This window comes from Odocoileus virginianus, chromosome X (assembly GCF_023699985.2).
Source record: "Odocoileus virginianus isolate 20LAN1187 ecotype Illinois chromosome X, Ovbor_1.2, whole genome shotgun sequence".
Classification (NCBI taxonomy): domain Eukaryota; kingdom Metazoa; phylum Chordata; class Mammalia; order Artiodactyla; family Cervidae; genus Odocoileus; species Odocoileus virginianus.
In genome coordinates, this window is record NC_069708.1 from 34638298 (window position 1) to 34658196 (window position 19899).

Here is a 19899-nt window from a genome sequence, read left to right on the forward strand (position 1 = left end):
CTCTTAGTTGTGGAGTCTAACCCCCATAATTGGGGTTGGACAAGTGCCTTATGAAGGTTTCTTGGTTTGGGAGAATTGTGCCTATGTTCTTGTGGATAAAACTGGATCTTGTCTTTCTGAAGGGCTATGTCATGTCCAGTATTGTATTTTGTGTTGTCTTTGGGATTGGTATGACTTTGGGCAGCCTTTCTTCTAATGGCCAATTTTGTTTTCCTACTTTGCTGAAGCTTTGGTGTGAGGCATCTGGTACTGAAACTTGCTGGACTTTTGTTTTGTTTTGTTTTGTTTTTCCTGGTAGGTAAACTTGAATTTATTAAATGTCAAAAATATTTGATTTTTTCAACCATTTAAAGATGCATAACTTTAGTTCACAGACCATGCAAAAACAGGTAGGAGACCAGTTTGCCAAACCCTGGTTCACGTCATAGAATAGCATATAAACATGCTTTTTATGGGACTTTCCTGGCAGCCAAGTGGGTTCAATCCCTGGTTGGGGAACTAAGATCCTGCATGTCTTGTGGCAAGGCATCCCCCCCCCCCCAACATTTTATTTTAAAAAGGTGCTGCGTTCAGGTACAAGGATGACACATATGTGTACTTCCTGTAACAGTAGGTTTAAAAGCTGCTACTTATAGGGAACAATAAGACAACAAAACTTTAAAAAAGCCAGTTCCTAATTTACTAGCTTCGAGTACTTACTAGTACTTCTAAGTACTTGGTAGCTAGAGAACATTTCTCTCATTGGACAGCCCTGTGTCCTGACAGGAGTATTTATTCAGTACGTCATCACAAACCATCTAATACAATAACAGTTCCAACGTTACATATTTATTACTGGTCTCGACTGATAGTAAGGAAATAAGAAACATCAGGAGCCAAGCATTACAGTAGTGATGTTCTCACTGTGATACGGCTGCTTAAATAAGTGGTCTTAACACGTGTGCCACTTTTTATGTGAGGCTTCTTATAGACCCAGCTTGGTTCTTCTCCAATGTCTTCTCTTGGAGTTGTACCTAATTTTATTGCCAGTTTTCATTCGAATCCATTGAGGAATGGGACGATTCTGCTTTTGCTTCTTGGCCAGGAATCGCTTGATCCTGGAAGTCTTGTGAGAAGACATGGTGAGGACAGACCTCAACCGCACATAGGATGGCGGAGTAGAGAAAAGAGGAAGAGATTTGTTGGGGCTTGTTCTTAGTGTTGAGATGGAGGCTTTTGGGAGGGCTTTCATTGATTAATTTTTCATGGGGTCAGGAGTTCTCTGGTGGTCCAAAGTCCTATACTTGGGTCTTCCACCTTGGGAGTTCAGGCCTGACCCTTACTAACTGTAACACCAAGACTTTACAGGCCTTAGAGAACAGAAGACAAAACCCCAAGAGTAATGGTGAAATAGCATTCCACAGCCAAGTACACCTGAAGAGACTTGCATACTTACAAAAAGAAGATAAAAAAGGGGAAAAAGGATAAAAACAGGAGTCAAAACAGAAGAGATCAAGCCAAGGAGTCAGAACAGAAGAGATCAATCCAACAATGAAATCCGTTACTGAAAATGAATACTGAAAACCAGAATAGCAGAAATATAAAATAAAAAAAAAAAAAAAAGAAAAAATGCAATATATTTAAACAGCACTGTAAAGATAGGGGGCAATACAATGGATTTATTTTAAAATAAGATGTTTTAAGAAACGGAAAACAATAGGTAACACACACAAAAAAATTAAAGGAATAATGAGCATTATAACAATATGAAAAATAAATGGGAAAAACTATAGAGAGAGTGGTAGTAAGAAGAATGCACTTGTGACTTCTCTGTTTTCTTGTCTACACAGTGTGTTCTAGTTCATCCACCTATTCAGAAAGTCCTCCAGTATTTCTAGGATGGTCTCTAGACCTGCTGTGGTCAGTTTGCAGTCAGCTCAGACTCATATCTTGCCTTACTCCAGCTTGTACTTGCTACCAAAATCCACAGTCTCAGGATAATTGTGGGGATTTAGTCCACTGCATCTGTGTCTACAGGAGTGTGATTTTCCCTTTCCTATACTCACACAGCCCCTAGTGCTCTGCTTTGGTTTTGTGTCCACCTCTGCTTGTAGGGCACTCTCCAGGGTCTGTTCTCCACCCAGACACCAGGGGATGAAAGTAGCAGCTTATTAGGGCTGGCTTGCTCAGTTGGGCTAGAGAGAGAGGAGTATGATACACACAGTTGGGGTGTGTAGAGAGTGCCCACTGTGACAAACTGAGACCTGTGGGAGCTTGCCACAGTCTGAGACAGGCCACGCACGTTCCCAGGGTTGTTGACCCTGGGTTGTGGGTCACTTGGTAGAACCAAGCTGCTCAGACTCCCAGGAATATGTGGACAGCAACCCGTGGCCACTCACAGCTTGGTAGCAGCTGTGACACCTGGGATTGAGGCCATAGTGGCCTCCTGTCTTCCACCTCTGGCACTTTCCAGGCTTTTCTACTTCTGAAACTGAAGACTGCAGCCATATCCTCCCCCTAAGGTATACGTGGAGGTGGGGTCCTTTGTTCTATGAGAATTAGAACATTCCCACAGCAACGATCTTTTGGCTTTCTGGTGGGCCCAGGCTTTTCCATGGACTCCCTCAGCTTTGTTGTACTAGCCCCCTCAAAGTATCTTCACAGCAACCAAGCCTGTTCCTGTCTCTGGGGTTTGACCCCAGGACCTGAGCCTTAGCACCCTTCCCCCACTCTATGCTCGAGGCACAGGCGTGTAAGCCACTTATTGGCTGGGAATTGTTTTTCAGCAATGATCCCCCATTTTGGCTTCCAAGCACCTGCTGTTTCATTTCCCTCTGAGTTTACAAAATTCCTCCCTGACCTCACCTGTGAGGGGGTTTCTGAGTGTGTGGAACATTTCCCTCCTTCATGACTCCTTTCCTGGAGTGCAGGTCTCTGTCCTGAAAACTTTTATCTCTTTTTTAATCTTTATTTTTTTCCTACGTTATTCTTGCCTTTTTGGAAGTCTGGAGGCTTCTGCCAGCTTTCAGAAAGTGTTCTGTAGGAGTTGTTCCACTTGCAGATGAATTTTTTATGTCTTTGTGGGAGTAAAGGTGATCTGCATGTCTTATTCCCCTGTCATCTTGAAAAGCTCTTATTTTTTTCTGAAATGAGTATAGTTACCCCGTTTTCTTGTCATTTCCATTTGTGTGAAGTATCTTTTTTCATCTTTTCACTTTGTCAGTGTTTGCATTTATCCCTAAAATGAGCCTCTTATAGGCAGAATATTGAAAGGTCTTGTCCTTTAATTCAATCAACCATCCCTTATCTTTAGATGAGAGCACTTATTCCATTGAAATTTAGAATAATTATTGACAGGTATGTACATATTTCCATTTTATTATTTGTTTCTTGATTGTTTTTTTTATTACTTCTCTGTTGTTTCTTCCTTTGTAGTTTTGATGATTTTCTTTAGTGGTATTCCTATGTTTTTCTTTTAAAAAAAAGAAAGAAATAAAACTTTTATTTTATATTGGAGTATAGCCAATTGAAAATGTGGAGAATACATGTAAATCCATGGCTAATTCAATGTATGACAAAAACCACTGCAATGCTGTAAAGTAATTAGCCTCCAACTAATAAAAATAAATGGAAAAAAAAAAAAGAAAATGTGATAGTTTCAGGTGAACAGAAAAGTGTCTCAGTCATACATATACATGTATTCATTCTCTCCCCAAAACTTCCTTCCCATCCAGGCTGACAAATAACATTGACCAGAGTTCTCTCTGCTGTACAGCAGGACCTTATTAGTTATCCATTTTATATATAGCAGTGTACACACATTGATCCCAAATTCCCTATCTCTGCCCTAGTTCTTTCCCCCTGGCAACCATTAGTTCATTCTCTAAGTCTATGAGTCTGTTTCCGTTTTGTGAGTAAGTTTATTTGTATCACTCCTTTTTAGATTCTACATATATATATATATATACACACACACACACACACACACACACACACACACACCACATATTCTTTATCCATTTTTCTGTTGATGGACATTTAGAATGCTTGTATGGCTTGGCTATTGTATACAGTGCTATACTGAACACTGATGGTACATGTATCCTTTCAGATCATGCTTCCTCCAGATATATGCCCAGCAGTGGGATTACAGGGTCATATAGTAGCTCTATGTTACGTTTCTAAAGGAACCTTTATACTGTTCTCCATAGTGGTTGTACTAATTCGATTTCCAAACAACAGTATAGGAGGGTTCCCTTTTCTCCACACCCTCTCCACCATTTATTGTTTGTGGATTTTTGATAATAGCCACGTTGAGTGGTGTGAGGTGATACCTCATTGTAATTTTGATTTGCATTTTTATAATATTTGGCAATGTTGAGAATCTTTTCATGTGCCTTTTGGATATTTGTGTGTTTTCTTTGGAGAAGTTTCTTCTGGCCATTTTTTGATTGGGATGTTTGTTGGATGATGTTAAGCCTCGTGTGCTGTTTGTAAATTTTTGAGACTAATCCCTTGTTGGTCACATCATTTGCAAATATTTTCTCCCAATCTGTGGGTTGATTTTCATTTTGTTTAATGTTTCCATTGCTGTGCAGAAGCTTTTGTTTAATTAGGTTCCATTTATTTACTTTTGTTTTTATTTCCATTAGTGTGCGTGACAGATTGAAAAAGATATTGCTGTGATTTGTGTCAGGGTATTCTGCCTATGCTTTCCTCTAGGGGTTTTATAGTGTCTGGTCCCACATGTTGACCTTTAATCCATTTTGAGCTTATTTTAGTGTATGGTGTTGAAGAATGAACTATTTTTTTTTAATTGTAGCTATCCAGGTTTCCCAGCACTAGTTGTTGAACTGACTGTCTTTCCAACATTGTGAACATTGTGTATTCTTGTGTCCTTTGTCAGAGATTAATTGACCACTTGGTGCATGGGCTTCTTTCTGTGATTTCTGTCTTGTTCCATTGATCTATGTTTCTATTTTGGGGCCAGTGCTTAACTGGTTTGATGACTGTAGCATAGTAGTATAGTCTGATGTCAGGGAATCTGAATCCTCCAGCTCCGTTTTTCCTTCTCAATATTGTTTTGGCTGTTCAGGGTATTTGTGTCTCCATATGGATTTTAAGACTTCTTGTTCTAGTTCTGTGAAAAATGCCATCAGTAATTTGACAGGGATTTCATTGTATCTGTAGTTTTTCTGGGGGTAGCATAGTCATTTTGACAGTATTGGTTCTTCCGGTCCATGAACATGATATATCTTTCCATCTGTTTGTCTTCAGTTTGTCTCATCAATGTCTTATAGTTTTCAGAGAATAGGCATTTACTCTCCTTAGGCGGATTTTTTCCTACATATATTACTCGTTTTGATGTGATGGTAAATAAGATTGGTTTTTAAAATTCTCTTTCTGATTTTTCATTGTTAGTGCATAAGAATGTGATAGATTATTGTGTATTAATTTTATATCCTGCAATTTTACAAAATTCGTTGACAAAATCAAGTACTTTTCTAGTAGTGTCTTTAGAATCTTCTATGTATAGTATCAGGCTTCCCTGGTGGCTCAGACGATAAAGAATCTGCTGGTAATGTGGGAGATCCAGGTTCTATCCCTGGGTCAGGAAGACCACCTGGAGAAGGGAATGGCAACCCACTCCAGTATTCTTGCATGGAAAATTCCATGGACAGAGGTGCCTGGTGGGCTACAGTCTATGGGTTAACAAAGAGTTGGACATGACTGAGCAATAACACACACATGTATATATCATGTCGTCTCCAAACACTGACAGTTTAACTTCTTCTTGTCCAATTTGGATTCCCTCTACTTCTTTTCCTTCTTTGATTGACATAGCTAAGACTTACAAAATTATGTGGATAAAAGTGGTGGGAGTGGACATCCTTGTTTTGTTCCTGATCTTAGAAGAAATGCTTTTGGTTTTTCAACATTGAGTATGATGTTAACTGTAAGTTTGTTGTATATGGCCTTTATAAAGTTGAGATATAATCCCAATATGCCCACTTTCTGGGGAAGTTTTTTTTTTTAATCATAAATGGGTGTTTAATTTTGTCATAATCTTTTTCTGCATCTACTGAGATGATCATATGGTTTTTATTATTCAATTTCTTGATGTGGTGATTTGCAGACATTGAAAAATTCCTGCATCTCTGGGACGAATCCTACTTGATCATGGTATATGATCTTTTTTAATGTATTGTTGGATTCAGATTGATAGTATTTGGTGAGGTTTTCCACATCTATATTCATCAGTGATATTGGCCTGTAATTTTCTTTGTGAGATCTGTGTCTGGTTTTGGTATCATGGTGGTAGTGGCCTGATAGAATGAGTTTGGAAGTTTCCCTTGCAATGCAATTTTCAGAAAAGTGTTTCAGAAGGCTAGGTGTCAAGTCTTCCCTAAATTTTTGATAAAATTTGGCTGTGAAATGATCAGGTTTCATGCTTGTGTTCAGTGTTCATATTTTATATTTCTTCCTGGTTCAGTCTTGGAAGATTGTACCTTTATAAGAATTTGTCCATTTCTGCCAGGTTGTCCATTATATTGGCATACAGTTGCTCCTAGTAGTCTCTTATGATGCTTTATATTTCTGTTGTGTCACTTGTAACTTCTCTTTTTTCATTTCTAACTTTATAGATATGAGTCCTCTTCCTTTTTTCATGATAAGTCTGGCTAGGGGTTTATCAATTTTGTTTATCTTTTAAAGAACCAGGTTTTAGTTTCATTGATCTTTGATATTGTTTTCTTTGATATTTGTTTTCTTTCTCATTTATTTCTGTTCTGATCTTTATGATTTCTTTCCTTCTACTAACTTTAGATTTTCTTTGTGCTTCTTTCTCTAGTTGTTTTAGCAGTAAGGTTAGGTGGTTGATTATAGATTTTTTTTCTTCTTTGTTGAGATAAGATTGTTTGCTGTTAGCATCCCTCTTAGAACTACTTTTTCTGCATCCCATATATTTTGAACCATTGTGCTTTCATTTTCATTTTTCTCGAGGTACTTTATTTCCTCTTTGATTTCTTCAGTAGCATATTGTTTAGCCTCCACATGTTTGTGCTTTTTGTAGTTTTCTCTCACTGTTTATTTCTAATCTCATAGCACTGTGATCAGGAAAGATGCTTTTTATGATTTCAATTTTCTTAAATTTACCAATACTTGCCTTGTGTGCCAGCATGTGGTCAATTCTGGAGAATGTTTCATGTTCACTGGAGAAAAATGTGCATTCTGCTGTTTTTTGATAGAATACTGTACTAAATATCTATTAAGTCTATCTGGTATAATATGTAATATAAGGCCTGTGTTTCCATATCAATTATCTGCATAGATAATCTGCCCACTGATGAAAGTGGATTACTGTTGATTTCTCCTTTTATGGTTGTTAGTATTTGCCTTACATATTGAGGTACTTCTATGTTGGGTGCATATATATTTATAATTGTTATATCTTCTTCTTAGAGTGATCCCTTGTTTATTATGTAGTGTTCTCATTTGTCTCTTGCAGTAATTTTTGTTTTAAATAACATACAAGGGAACTCCCATAAAGTTACAGTTGATGTCTCAAAAGAAACACTGCAAACCAGAAATGAATGGCATTATATATTTAAAGTGATGATAGGGAAGAACTTACAACCAAGAATACTCTACCCAGCAAAATTCTCATTTAGATTTTATGTATAAATAAAAACCTTTTCTGACAAGCAAAAGTTAAGAGAATTCAGCGTCATGAAACAAGCTTTACAACAAATGCTAAAGGAACTTTTCTAGGCGGGAAACACAAGGCAAGGAAAAGACCTATGCCAAATAAACCCAAAACATTTAAGAAAATGGTAATAGGATCATGTGAATGCATGCTAAGTCACTTCAGTCATGTCCAGCTATTTGTGACTTGATGGGTTGTAGCCTGCCAGGCTCCTCTGTCTGAAAACTGAAATGGGTTGCCATGCCCTCTTACAGGGACTCTTCCTGACCTAGTGGTCGAAACTGCAACTTTTATGTCTCCTGCATTGACAGGCAGGTTCTTTATCACTAGTGCCACCTGGAAAGCCCCAATAAGATCATACATATCATTAATTACCTTAAATGTAAATAGATTAAATGAACCACCCAAAAGACATAGGCTGAGTAGGCAGATGAAAACATGAGCATGTATGCATTTCCACTTACCACATCCCTCTACTTAAATCCCTAAGTGGTATGTAATTATTTTATATTGTTAGGTTAATCATGTTTCCATTATGACTTTCTACTGTAATTATGTTTTACTTTATCTGGCTATTGATATTGAAAACTGATAAACATCTCTTACTATTATGATTATATAATTATTATTAAATTAATACCATTGAATTTTGACTCATTAATAGAAAAGCAATACAAAATTCTATATCACTAAAACAGCCATTTAATAGAAAATCTGTAATCACTTTTTAAAATCCAGTTGCATATCAGAATTACCTTGGAATTTATTGAAAAATACACATGCCTAGATGTTGTTTTCTTTTTTCTTTCTCCAAAGCTCCAGATGTGTTTCTAATGTCCACCCATGTTTAAAAACAACTGAACTATATGATTTTTTTTTTTAGTTTTACCTAGTTCATTTCACTTTTATTAGTTCCTATTCAGTATTCCCATTTCATTTAGTTTTCCAATTTCTCCATCTCTCTTTTTGTTGTTGTTCTTTCTCAAACTTTTATGAAGTGTAATAGAAAAGCTTTTGTAAACATGCATAAATATACATAAATAGTATAAATTATAATATATATATTAGAAAACTAGTTAATTTTTATCTAGCTAAAAAAATATGACAATTTGATTCCACTTTTTTGCCTTAGCATGAATGGAATGCTAGATTTCTAACTTTTATTTGCTCAAAACTTTGTTATATTTCCATGTATTATTGGCATCTAATATTATTGCTAAAAGACTAGAACATTCATTACCTTTATGACTTAAAAATAAATTTAAGTGAGGCTTGAATGGGAAATTAACATGTAAAACAGCATTATTAACTGAAGTACAGAGTTTGTTCAAATTTAACAAAAATTTATGCCACTGTCCATTATTTGCTTTCATAACTTAGTCAAGATTGCACTTTGTATTTAGTTACATTGAGAAGCTTCAGCTGTGTACAACAGATTCTGGTAAATTCTCTTTTTATTTTTACTCTGTTAAAACTATTTTCCCATTTTCCTTGTTATTGCTTCTTAGATACACCTATCCAATATAAGCAGACATTTAATTTCTAGTCTTACATTTAGATCTTTAATCCATTTTGAGTTTATTTTTGTGTATGGTGTTAGAAAGTGTTCTAGTTTCATTCTTTTACACGTGGTTGACCAGTTTTCCCAGCACCACTTGTTAAAGAGGTTGTCTTTTTTCCATTGTATATCCTTGCCTCCTTTGTCGAAGATAAGGTGACCATAGGTTCGTGGATTTATCTCTGGGCTTTCTATTCTGTTCCATTGATCTATACTTCTGTCTTTGTGCCAGTACCATACTGTCTTGATGACTGTGGCTTTGTAGTATAGTCTGAAGTCAGGCAGGTTGATTCCTCCAGTTCCATTCTTCTTTCTCAAGGTTACTTTGGCTATTCTAGGTTTTTTGTATTTCCATACAAATTGTGAAATTATTTATTCTAGAACGTGGGATTTTTAAAGTATCTTTGATATAAATTTCTCATTTTTATACTAGTTTGTCACCTAAATGCTTTCTTCTCTGCAATCACCTTCTGTGTTTTTTTCAGTCTTTCACTTTTACTAAGGCTTTCAGTGGCTAAGTCAAAGATCTCTCTTGGTAAATGTCACATTGCATTAAATGCAATAATCCACAAAATATATGGGTCATTTTCAGATATCGTTTGATATTGATTTTAGCATACTTCCACAGAGATAAGATAACAAACTTTGTAGAATTTCAATACCTTTAGAATATGAAATTTTTGCACCTTCTTTTATGTTCCTGGATATGTTCTAGAGTTCCCTGGTTTATAGTCTATGGGAACTTGAATAGCATTTGTACCTGATATTATGTGAAAATTGTATAAATCTTAATCATGTTGAATTGGTTCATGATGCTTATCAGGTCTACTCTAGCCTTCTACTCTTCTGTATATTAATTCTATTATTTCTTGAGAGTTTGATATTGAAACTCCAATATTAATAAAATCTTTATTTACTTTAGAAAATAATTTTAATACATGGTGAAGAATCTCCCTGCAATGCAGGAGACCTGGGTTAGATCACTGGGTCAGGAAGATTCCCTGGAGAAAGGAAAGGCTACATACTTCAGTATTCTTTCTGGAGAATTTCATGGACAGAGGAGCCTGGCAGAGTACAGCCCATATTATGGATATGATTAAGAGACACTTTTCATACTGTAATTATGTGCAAGTTTATTCTGTATTTTCCAAGTCTCCTATAAATGTATCATACTTTCATAATTTAAAAAACAAAAAAGAAGAGAAAAATATTCTTCTTTTTTAATGTCTATGAATCTGATATGGATACTGCTACTCCAACTTCCTCATGATTTCCATTTGTATAGAATACCTTCTCCCATGCCCATATCTTCAGTCTCTATGTGTCCCTAGGTCTGAGGTGGTCTCTTGTAGACAGTATATATACAGACCCTATTTCTGTATCCACCTAGTCAATGTCCTTTGGTTGGTGCATTAATCCATTTACATTTAAAGTAATTATAAATATGTTTGATCCTATTACCACTTCCTTATTTGTTTGGGGTTTTTTTTCTGTAGGTCTTTTCCTTCTCTTGTGCTTTCTGATTAGAGAAGTTCCTTTAGCATTTGTTGTAAATGGGCTTGGCGGTTCAGAATTCTCTTAACTTTTGCTTGTCTGGAAAGCTTTTGATTTCTCAATCAAATATGAATGAGAGTCTTGCTGGGTAGAGTATTCTTGGTTGTAAATTCTTCCCTTTCATCACTTTAAATATATCATGCCACTCCCTTCTGATTTACAGAGTTTCTGTAGAGAAATCAGCTGATAACCTTACAGGAGTTCAATTATATGTTATTTATTGTTTTTCCTGAGTTGCCTTTAATATTTTATCTTTGTCTTTAATTTTCATCAATTTTATTACTATCCGTCTTGGTCTGTTCCTATTTGGGTTTATCCTGCCTGGGAGTCTGCACTTACTGGACTTGGTTGATTATTCCCTTTCCCATGTTAGGGAATTTTTCAGCTATTATCTCTTGAAATATATTCTTGTGTCTTTTCTCTATCTCTTCTCCTTCTGGACCCTTATAATGTGAATGTTGGTACACTTAAATGTTGTCACAGAGATCTCTTAGGCTGTCCTCATTTTTTTCATTCTTTTATCTTTATTATTATGTGTTCCATGTCAATGATTTCCACTATTCTGAATGTCAGGCCACTTATTCATTCTTCTGCCTTGGTTATTCTGTTATTGATTCCTCTTAGTGTACTGTTCATCTCTGTTTGATTTTTAGCTCTTGTATTTCTTTGTTAAGCACTTCTTGCATCTTCTCTTTTCCTTTTTCAAAATCCTGGGTAATTTTCACTATCATTATAGTCAATTGTTTTTCTGAAATATTGCCTATCTCCACTTCATTTAATTGTTTTTCTGGGATTTTATTTTGTTCCTTTATCTGGGAAATAATCTTCTGCCTTTTCATTGTGTTCAACTTAATGTGATTGTGGTTTTCATTCTGAAGGCTGCAGGATTGTTCTTTAGCAAAAATCAACAGAACCAAAAGCTGGTTCTTTGGGAAGGTAAATAAAATTGACAAATCATTAGGCAGACTCATAAAGAAACAATGGGAGAAAAATCAAATCAACAAAATTAGAAAAGAAAATGGAGAGATCACAACAGACAACACAGAAATACAAAGGATCATAAGAGACTATTATCAGCAACTATATGCAAATAAAATGGACAACATGGAAGAAATGGACAAATTCTTAGAAAAGTGCAACTTTCCAACATTGAACCAGGAAGAAATAGAAATCTCAACAGACCCATCACAAGCACAGAAAGCGAAAATGTAATCAGAAATCTTCCAACAAACAAAAAAGCCCAGGACCAGATGGCTTCACAGCTGAATTCTACCAAAAATTTAGGGGAGAGCTAACACCTATTTACTCAACCTCTTCCAGAAAGTGGCAGAGGAAGGTAAACTTCCAAACTCATTCTATGAGGCCACCATCACCCTAATACCAAAACAGGACAAAGATGCCACAAAAAAAGAAAACTACCGGCTAATATCACTGATGAACATAGATGCAAAAATCCTTAACAAAATTCTAGCAAACAGAATCCAACAACATATTAAAAAGATCATACATCATGACCAAGTGGGCTTTATCCCAGGAATGCAAGGATTCTTTAATATCCACAAATCAATCAATGCAATACATCACATTAACAAATTGAAAGATTAAAAACCACATGATTATCTCAATAGATGCAGAAAAAGCCTTTGACCAAATTCAGCATCCATTTATGATAAAGACCCTCCAGAAAGCAGGAATGGAAGGAAACTACCTCAACATAATAAAAGCAATATATGACGAAGGCACAGGAAGCATTATCTTCAATAGTGAAAAATTGAAAGCATTTCCCCTAAAGTCAGGAACAAGACAAGGGTGCCCACTCTCACCACTACTTTCAACATAGTTTTGAAAGTTTTGGCCACAGCAATCAGAGCAGTAAAAAAATAAAAGGAATCCAGATTGGAAAAGAAGTAAAACTCTCACTGCTTGCAGATGACATGATCCTCTACATAGAAAATCCTGAAGATTCCTCCAGAAAATTACGAGAGCTAATCAATGAATATAGTAAAGTTGCAGGATATAAAATTAACACACAGAAATCCATTGCATTCCCATACACTAACAATGAGAAAACAGAAAGAGACATTAAGGAAACAATTCCATTCACCATTGCAACAAAAAGAATAAAGTACTTAGGAATAAATCTACCTAAAGAAACAAAAGACCTATATATAGAAAACTATAAAACACTGATGAAAGAAATCAAAGAGGACACAAATAGATAGAGAAATATACCATGTTCATGGATTAGAAGAATCAATATAGTGAAAATGACTATACTACCCAAAGCAATCTATAGATTCAATGCAATCCCTATCAAGCTACCAAGGGTATTTTTCAGAGAACTAGAAAAAATAATTTCACAATTTGTATGGAAATACAAAAACAAAAACAACAGCAGCAACAACAACAACAACAACAACAAAACCCAAAAACTTCGAATAGACAAAGCAATCTTCAGAAAGAGGAATGGAACTGGAGGAATCAACCTGCCTGACTTCAGTCTCTGCTACAAAGCAATAGTCATCAAGACAGTATGGTACTGGCACAAAGACAGAAATATAGATCAATGGAACAGAATAGAAAGCCCAGAGATAAGTCCACATACCTACAGACACCTTATCTTCAACAAAGGAGACAAGAATATACAATGGAGAAAAGACAATCTCTTTAACAAGTGGTGCTGGGAAAACTGGTCAACCACTGGCAAAAGAATGAAACTAGAACACTTTCTAACACCATACACAAAAATAAACTCAAAATGGACTAAAGATCTAAATGTAAGACCAGAAACTATAAAACTCCTAGAGGAGAACATAGGCAAAACACTCTCCGACAGAAATCACAGCAGGATCCTCTATGACCCACCTCCCAGAATATTGGAAATAAAAGCAAAAGTAAACAAATGGGACCTAATTAAAATTAAAAGCTTCTGCACAACAAGGGAAACTATAAGCAAGGTGAAAAGACAGCCTTCATAATGGGAGAAAATAATAGCAAACTAAGCAACGGACGAATAATTAATCTCAAAAATATACCAGCAACTCCTGCAGCTCAATTCTAGAAAAATAAAAGACCCAATCAAAAAGTGGGCTAAAGAACTAAATAGACCTTTTTCCAAAGAAGACATACAGATGGCTAATAAACACATGAAAAGATGCTCAACATCAGTCATTATCAGAGAAATGCAAATCAAAAGTACAATGAGGTACTGTTACACACCAGTCAGAGTGGCTGCTATCCAAAAGTCTACAAACAATAAATGCTGGTGAAGGTGTGGAAAAAAGGGAACCCTCTTACACTGTTGGTGGGAATGCAAACTAGTAGAGCCACTATGGAGAACATTGTGGAGATTCCTTAAAAAACTGGAAATAGAACTGCCATATGACACAGAAATCCTGCTGCTGGGCATACACACTGAGGAAACCAGATCTGAAAGAGACACATGTACCCCAATGTTCATCACAGCACTGTTTATAATAACCAGGACATGGAAACAACCTAGGTGTTCATCAGCAGATGAATGGATAAGAACACTGTTGTACATATACACAATGGAATATTACTCAGCCATTAAAAAGAATACATTTGAATCAGTTCTAATGCGGTGGATGAAACTGGAGCCTATTATACAGAGTGAAGTAAGCCAGAAAGAAAAACACCAATACAGTATACTAACCTATATATACAGAATTTAGAAAGATGGTAATGATAACTCTGTATGCGAGACAGTAAGAGAGACACAGATATATTGAACAGTCTTTTGGACTCTGTGGGAGAGGGCGAGGGTGGGATGATATAGGAGAATGGCATTGAAACATGTAAATTATCATATGTGAAATGAATCACCAGTCCAAGTTCGATGCATGATACAGGATGCTCGGGGCTGGTGCACTGGGATGACCCAGACAGATGGGATGGGGAGGGAGGTGGGAGAGGGGTTCAGGATGGGAAACACATGTACACCCATGGAGGAGTCAAGTCAATGTATGGCAAAACCAATACAATGTTGTAAAGTAAAATAAATAAATTAATTAATTTAAAAAATTTAAATAAAAAATTGACAAAATTCAACATTCCTTTGTGATCAAAACAAAACAAAACAAAACAAAATAACCTCTTCAAAGTGGGTATAGAAAAATATATCTCAACATACTAAAGGCCATGTATGACAAGCCCACACCCAGTATCATACTCAAACATGAAAAGTTGCCTTTTCTCTAAATTCAGGAATAAGGCAAGATGCTCATTCTGGACAATTCTATAATGCAGAATTATGCCATTCTGACCACAGCAATCAGCCAAGATAAAGAAGTAAATGGCATTAAAATTGAAAGGGAAGAGTTAAAACTGTTACTATTTGCAGATGACTTGTTGCTTTATGTAGTAAACCCTAAAGTCTCCACCCAAAAACAATTAGAACTAGTAACTTAATTCAGCAAATTTGAAGGATACAAGATACTTATGATTACCAGTGGGGAAGGGTCGGGGAGAGGGATAGATTTGGAGTTGGGGTAACATGTACACATTGCTATACTTAAAACAGATAACCAACAAGGACCTACTGTATAGCATAGGGGACATTCTGTAATAACCTAAATGTGAAAAAAATATTGAAAAATAATAGATACATGTATATATATAACTGAATAACTTTGCTGTACACCTGAAACTAAGACAATATTGTTAATCATCTGTATCCCAATACTATATAAAATAAAAAAGAGATCTGTAGCATTTTATATACTTTAAAAACAAACTATCCAAAATACAATGTTAAAAAGAAATATTTTAAAATTTCATCAATCTATGTCTTTTTATTGTCGCATTTAATCCAGTTACAAGTATATTTCTGTTTTTTATTTATATATACCTTGTTAATTTTTATAATGTGTTGTTTTCTGCCATACAACAACAAAAATCAACCATTATACATATATCACCTCTTTCCCTAGCCTCCTTATCTTCCCCTCCATTCCATCCCTCCAGGTATTCACAGAGTACCAGAATGGGCTCCCTAGGCTGGTAGTTATTTACATTTATATTTAAAGTAATTATTGATATATATGTTCCTCTTGGCATTTAAAAAATTGTTTTGGGTTTATTTTTGTAAGTTTTTTCATTCTATAGAACTCTCCTATAGAACTCTCCTTAGCATTTCTTGTAAAGCTGGTTTGGTGGTGCTAAATTCTCTTAACTTTTGCTTGTCTGTAAAGCTTAGGATTTCTGAATCAATTTTGAATGAGATGCTTTCTGGGTAGAGTAAAAATCTTGGTTGTAAATGTTTTTGCTTTCATTACTTTAAATATATCCTGCTATTCCCTTCTAGCCTGCAGAGTTTCTGTTGAAAGAGCAGCTGTTAATTGTATTGGGTTTCCCTTATTGCTTGTTGCTTTTCCTTTGCTGCTTTTTAACATTTTTCTTTTTTTATTTAATTTTGTTAGTTTGATTAACATGTGGCTTGGTATGTTTCTGCTTGGATTTATCCTATATGAGACACTCTGTACTTCTTGTACTTGATTGACTGTTTCCTTTCCCATGTTAGGGAAGTTTTCAACTAATACAACCAAAATTTTTCTCAGATTCTTTCATTTTCTGTTCTTCTTCTGTGTCCCCTATAATTTGAATGTTTGTGCATTTAATATTTTCTCAGAGATCTCTGAGAGTATCCTTAAGTCTTTTCATTCTTTTTCCTCTATTTTGCTCTGCAGCAGTTATTTCCACCGTTCTATCTTTCAGCTCACTTATCTGTTCTTCTGCCTCAGTCATTCTGCTATTGATTCCTTCTGGAGTATTTTTAACTTCCCTAATTGTGCTACCACTGTTTGCTTACTATTTATTTCTTCTAGGTCCTTGTTCGGAGAAGGCAATGTCACCCCACTCCAGTACTCTTGCCTGGAAAATCCCATGGAAGGAGGATGCTGGTAGGCTGCAGTCCATGGGGTCGCAAAGAGTCAGACATGACTGAGCGACTTCACTTTCACTTTTCACTTTTAAGCATTGGAGAAGGAAACGGCAACCCACTCCAGTGTTCTTGCCTGAAGAATCCCAGGGATGGGGTCGCACAGAGTCGGACACGACTGACGTGACTTAGCAGTAGCAGTAGCAGGTCCTTGTTAAATGTGTTAAATGATTCTTGCATTTTATCCATTCTATTTTCAAGATTTTGGGTCATCTTTAATTACTCTGAATTCCTTTTCAGGTAGTTTGCCTATTTCCTCTTCATTTATTTGATCTTGTAGGCTTTTACTTTGTTCCTTCATTGCACATTCTACGTCATTTCACTTTATCTAATTTAATGTGTTTGAGGTCTCCTTTCCCCAGGCTATAGAGTCTTAATTCCTGTTTTTGGTCTCTGCCTTTGTTGGGTGAGGTTGGCCTGTGGTTTGTGTTGACTTTATGTTGGGAGGGACTTGTGCCTGAGTTCTGATGGGAAAGGCCTTATGATAAAACCACAACAAATATTACTCTCAATGGTGAAAAACTGAAAGTATTTCCTCTAAGGTTAGGAAAAAGACAAGGGTGCCCACTCTCTCCACTATTATTCAACATAGTTTTGGAAGTTCTATCCATGGCAATTGGAAAAGAAAAAAGAAAAAAAAGATATAATCCAGATTGGAAAAGAAGTAAAACTCTCGCTGTTTGCAAATGACATGGAATTATATACAGAAAACTCTAAACATGCTATCAGAAAAATCACTAAAGCTAATTAGTGAGTTTAGCAAAGTTACAGGATACAAAATCAATACACAGAATTATCTTGCTTTCCTATATAGTAACAATGAAAACTCAGAAGGAGAAATTAAGGATCAATCACATTCACAATTGCAACACAAAGAATAAAATACCTAGGAATAAACCTACTAAAGGAGACATTTGTATACAGAAAGCTATTAGATGCTGATGCAAGAAGTCAAAGATGACATAAACAGATGAAGAGATATACTATGTCCTTGAATCAGAAGAAGCAATATTGTGAAAATGACTATACCACCAAACACAATCTACACATTCAGTGCAATCCTATCAAATTACCAGTTGCATATTTCACATAACTAGAAAAAGTATTTGTATGGAAATTTGTATAGAATTTGTATGGAAACACAAAAGAGTCCAAATAGCCAAGGCAATCATGAGAAAGAAGAATAGAACTGGAGGAATCAACCTTCTTGACTTCAGACTACACTACAAAGCTACAGTCATCAAAACAGTATGATACTGGCACGAAAACAGAAATATGGACCAATGGAACCAGATAGAAAGCCCAAAGATAAACCCACACACCTATGGGCACCTTAACTTTGACAAAAGAGGCAAGAATATACAATGGAGAAAAGACAGTCTCTTCAACAAGTGGTGCTGGGAAAACTGGACAGCTAGGCATAAAAGAATGGAATTTGAATACTTCTTAACACTGTACACAAAGATAAATTCAAAGTGGATTAAAGATATAAATATAAGACCTGAAACTATAAAACTCTTAAAGGAAAACATAAGCAGAATACTTTTAGACATAAATCACAGCAAGGTCCTCTATGACCCACTTTCTAGAGTAATGGAAATAAAAGCAAAATAAAAAAATAGGACCTAATTAAACTTAAAAGTTTTTGAATAGCAAAGGAAATTATAAACAAGATGAAAAGACAATGGACAGAATGGGGAAAAAATAATAGCAAGTGAAACAACTGACAAAGGATTAATCTCCAAAATATATAAGCAGCTCATGCAGCTCAGTATCAAAAAGCAAACAACCCAATCAAAAAGTGGGCTGCTAAATAGATATTTCTCCAGAGAAGACATATAGATTGTCAAGAGTCACAAGAAAAATACTTAACATCACTAATTTTTAGAGACATGCAAATCAAAACTACTATAAGGTATCACCTCACCCTGGTCAGAATAATGGTGGTGGTTTAGTTGCCAAGTTGTGTCCAACTCTTGTGACCCCATGGACTGTTGCCCACCAGGCTCCTCTGTCCATGGGATTTTCTGGGCAAAAATAGTGGAATGGATTGCCAGGGGATCTTCCCGACCCAGGAATCAAACCGAGGTCTCCCACATTGCAGGCAGATTCTTTACCAACTGAGCTATGAGGGAAGCCCAATGGAAGGAAGTCAGAATGGCCCTCATTAAAAAATTTACAACCAATAAATGCTGGAGAGCATGTGGAGAAAAGGGAACCCTCTTCCACTGTTACTGGGAATAGTAATTGAAACAGCCACTATCAAGACAGGATGTAGATTTCTTGAAAATACTAGGAATAAAGCTACCATATGACTGTGCGATCTCACTAATGTGCATATACCCTGAGAAAACCATAATTCAAAAAGTCACATATGCCCCAGTGTTCACTGTAGCACTATTTACAATAGCCAGGACCTGGAAGTAACTTGGATGTCTCTAAACAGATGAATGGATAAAGAAGCTGTGATATACATATATACAATAGAATATTAGTTAGCCATATAAAGTGATGGATTTGAGGCAGTTGAACTGAGATGGATAAACCTAGAGCCTGTTAAACAGAATGAAGTCAGTCAGAAATAGAAAAACACATATCATATATTAATACATATGTATAGAATTTAGAAAAATGGTACTGATAAACCTATTTGCAGGGAAGTGGAGACTTAGACATAGAGATCAGTCTTATGGACACAGCACATGAAGGAGAAGTTGGGATGAACTGAGAGTAGCATTGAAATATGTACATCACCATGTATAAAATAGACAGCTAATGGGACATTGCTGTATAGTGCAGGAAGCTCAGCCTGGTGCTCTGTAACAACCTAGTGAGATAGGATGGGTTGGGAGGAGGTGGGAGGGAGGTTGAAGAGGAAGTTCACATATGTATACTTATGGCAGAAACCAACATAACATTGTAAAGCAATTATCTTTCAATTAAAAATAAATAATTTATTATTTAAAAAAAAAACTATAAAATAAAATATCAAAAAGATAAAATGTTTGGGTTTAAGTTTAGCAAGGAAGTGATAGACCTGTCCTCTGAAAAGTAAAAAAATTGATGAGGGAAACTAAAGGTGATACAAAGAAATTAAAAGATAGCTTCTGATCATGGATTGGAAGAATTAATATTGTTAAATTT

General features: G+C 35.8%; 1 protein-coding gene across 1 annotated transcript; it reads right to left on the minus strand.

The window, feature by feature from the left end:
• Positions 1 to 602: 602 nt before the first annotated feature.
• Positions 603 to 1169, minus strand: LOC110143791 (large ribosomal subunit protein eL39-like). The gene has a single exon (XM_070462084.1). The coding sequence runs from the start codon at positions 1118 to 1120 to the stop codon at positions 965 to 967; it is 156 nt and encodes a 51-aa protein (XP_070318185.1). The 5' UTR covers positions 1121 to 1169; the 3' UTR covers positions 603 to 964.
• Between the last annotated feature and the right edge of the window lie 18730 nt (positions 1170 to 19899).

What these genes read in the sequence shown, in the direction of transcription:
- LOC110143791 (XM_070462084.1), bottom strand. Translation starts at nt 1,120, where the DNA reads ATGTCTTCTCACAAGACTTCCAGGATCAAGCGATTCCTGGCCAAGAAG.